Genomic DNA, 2,446 nt, shown 5'->3' with positions numbered 1-2,446 from the left:
GGAGCACAGGCTCCGGACGCGCAGGCTCAGCGGCCGTGGCTCACGGGCCCAGCCACTCCGCGGCATGTGGGATCCTCCCAGACCAGGGCACGAACCGGTGTCCCCTGCATGGGCAGGCGGACTCTCAACCACTGTGCCACCAGGGAAGCCCTATTTTAACTATTATATTAATATTCTACTAGTGAATGTGTCATTGTTCATCAACACTTAGGACAAATATTACCCAGCAATAGCTGAGTTTGGTGTTACTATTTGAGTGGAACAAAGATTTTAGTATATTTAACCTTCCTCTCACACTCTCTTAGTCCTTGGAAGCAGCTCTCAGTATGACACTCTGTCTAGCATTCAATATAGTGGCATTTTCAGTACCTTGCCATAAAGAAAAGTTATTTGCATATTTCATTTCAACAGAGTGAAATTCAGGTCCCTGTAGTCTCTTTTTCCCTAGTTATTTAAATATATCTTATTGCTCTTGGGGTTACTTAATACCTACAGTTGACTCTTGAACAACGTAAGGGTTAGGAACGCCGACCCTCTGTGCAGTTGAAAATCCTCATAAAACTCACAGCCAGCCTTTGGTATCCGAGTTTCCTCTATGTACACAGTTCCACATCCACAGATTCAGCCAACCGCAGATCATGTTATACTGTAGTATTTACAATTGAAAAACATTTACTATTGAATCCATGCAGTTCAAATCCATGTTGTTCAAGGGTCAACCATATTTTTTTCCAATTTTCTTTTAGTGTGGTAAAATACATATAAAATTTACCATCTTAACCGTTTTTATGTGTACACTTCAGTGATATTAAATACATTAATAATGTTGCGCTACTGTCACCACTTTCCATCTTCAGAACACATTTTATCCTGAAAAACTGAAACGCTATGCCTAGTAAATAATAACTCCCCATTCCCCTCTCCTCTCAGCCCCTGGAAACTACCATTCTACTTTCTGTCGCTATGATTTTAATCATTCTAAGCGCCTCATAATAGTGGAATCAAAAAATACTTGTCTTTTTGTGGCTTGTTTATTTCATTTGGCAAAACGTTCACAAGATTCATCCATCCTGTAGCATACATCAGAAGTTTCTTCCTTCTTGAGGTTGAATAATCTTCCATTGCATACATATATACACCATATTTCACTTACCCATCATCTGTAGGTGAACACTTGGTTTGCTTCCACATTTTGGCTATTATGAATATTGCTGCTATGAACATGGGTATACAAATATCTCTTTGAGACCCAGATGTTAGTTCTTTTGGGCATATACCCAGAAGTGGGATTGCTAATATATTGTATTTCTTTTTTATTATTATTATTTTTTTAGTTCATTAGTTCATGTCTTTTATTAACCAATATACAATCACTTGTCTTCTGGTTTGTTGAAACAATAGGTCAGACAACATTTGCCACGATAATGTCTGTCAAAGTGGCTGGCCATAAAAACTCCAGCACCACATTCATCTGAAGGGCACTCCCGACAAAGGCGACTGATTTTGCCATTCTCATCCGCCTTATAGTATTTCAGGACAGCCAGCTTAACCTTCTTTCTCGTATGCTTGCTCTTCTTGGGAGTGGTGTAAGACTTCTTCCTTTTCTTAGCGCCACCACGAAGTCTCAACACAAGATGAAGAGTGGGCTCCTTTTGAATGTTGTAGTCCGACAGAGTACGTCCATTTTCCCGTTGCTTGCCAGCAAAGATCAGTCTTTGGTGGTCAGGAGGAATTCCTTCCTTGTCCTGGATCTTGGCCTTTACATTCTCTATTGTATCCGAGGGTTTGACCTCGAGAGTGATGGTCTTCCCCGTCAGGGTCTTCACGAATATCTGCATATTGGCGGCGGTGCCACCGCAGATGGCAGATCCAAAAAGCTGTATTTCTATTTTTAATCATCGAGGAACAATCATGTTCTTTTTCCACCGTGGCTATACTATTTTACATTTCCACCAACAGTGCACAGAGGTTCTAATTTCACCACATCCTTGCTCACATGTGTTATTTTCTGTTTGTTCATATAGTATATAGTAGCCATCCTAATGGGTTTGAGATGGTATTTCATTGCAGCTTTGATATTTCATTTTTCTAACGAGTAGTGATGTTGAGCATCTTTTCATGTGTTTATTGGACATTTGTATATCTTCGCTGGAGAAATGTTTCTTCAAGTTTTTTATCCATTTTTGAATTGGGTTTTTTTTTGTTGTTATTGAGCTTTAGGAGTTCTCTCTATATATGATAAGGGATATTAATCCCTTACCATGTGTATGATTTGCAAATATTTTCTTCCATTCTGCAGATTGCCTGGCACTCTGTTGATAGTGCCATTTGATGCACAAAATTTTTAAAGTTTTGTTGTCCAATTTGTCTATTTTTTCTTCTGTTGCCTATCTCTTTAGTGTCATATCCAATAAATCACTGCCAAATCCAATGCTGCAAAGATTTT

General features: G+C 39.2%; 1 protein-coding gene across 1 annotated transcript; it reads right to left on the bottom strand.

Annotated features, from left to right (window-relative positions):
- Positions 1 to 1,317: 1,317 nt before the first annotated feature.
- LOC309827079 (ubiquitin-ribosomal protein eS31 fusion protein-like) lies at positions 1,318 to 1,871 on the bottom strand. Its single transcript, XM_082661578.1, has one exon. It carries the CDS (start codon positions 1,836 to 1,838, stop codon positions 1,371 to 1,373), a length of 468 nt encoding a protein of 155 aa, XP_082517704.1. The 5' UTR covers positions 1,839 to 1,871; the 3' UTR covers positions 1,318 to 1,370.
- Positions 1,872 to 2,446: the final 575 nt, after the last annotated feature.

This window comes from Grampus griseus, assembly GCF_964374135.1.
Source record: "Grampus griseus genome assembly, chromosome: 9".
Classification (NCBI taxonomy): Eukaryota; Metazoa; Chordata; class Mammalia; order Artiodactyla; family Delphinidae; genus Grampus; species Grampus griseus.
This window is presented reverse-complemented; position numbering and strand designations above follow the sequence as displayed.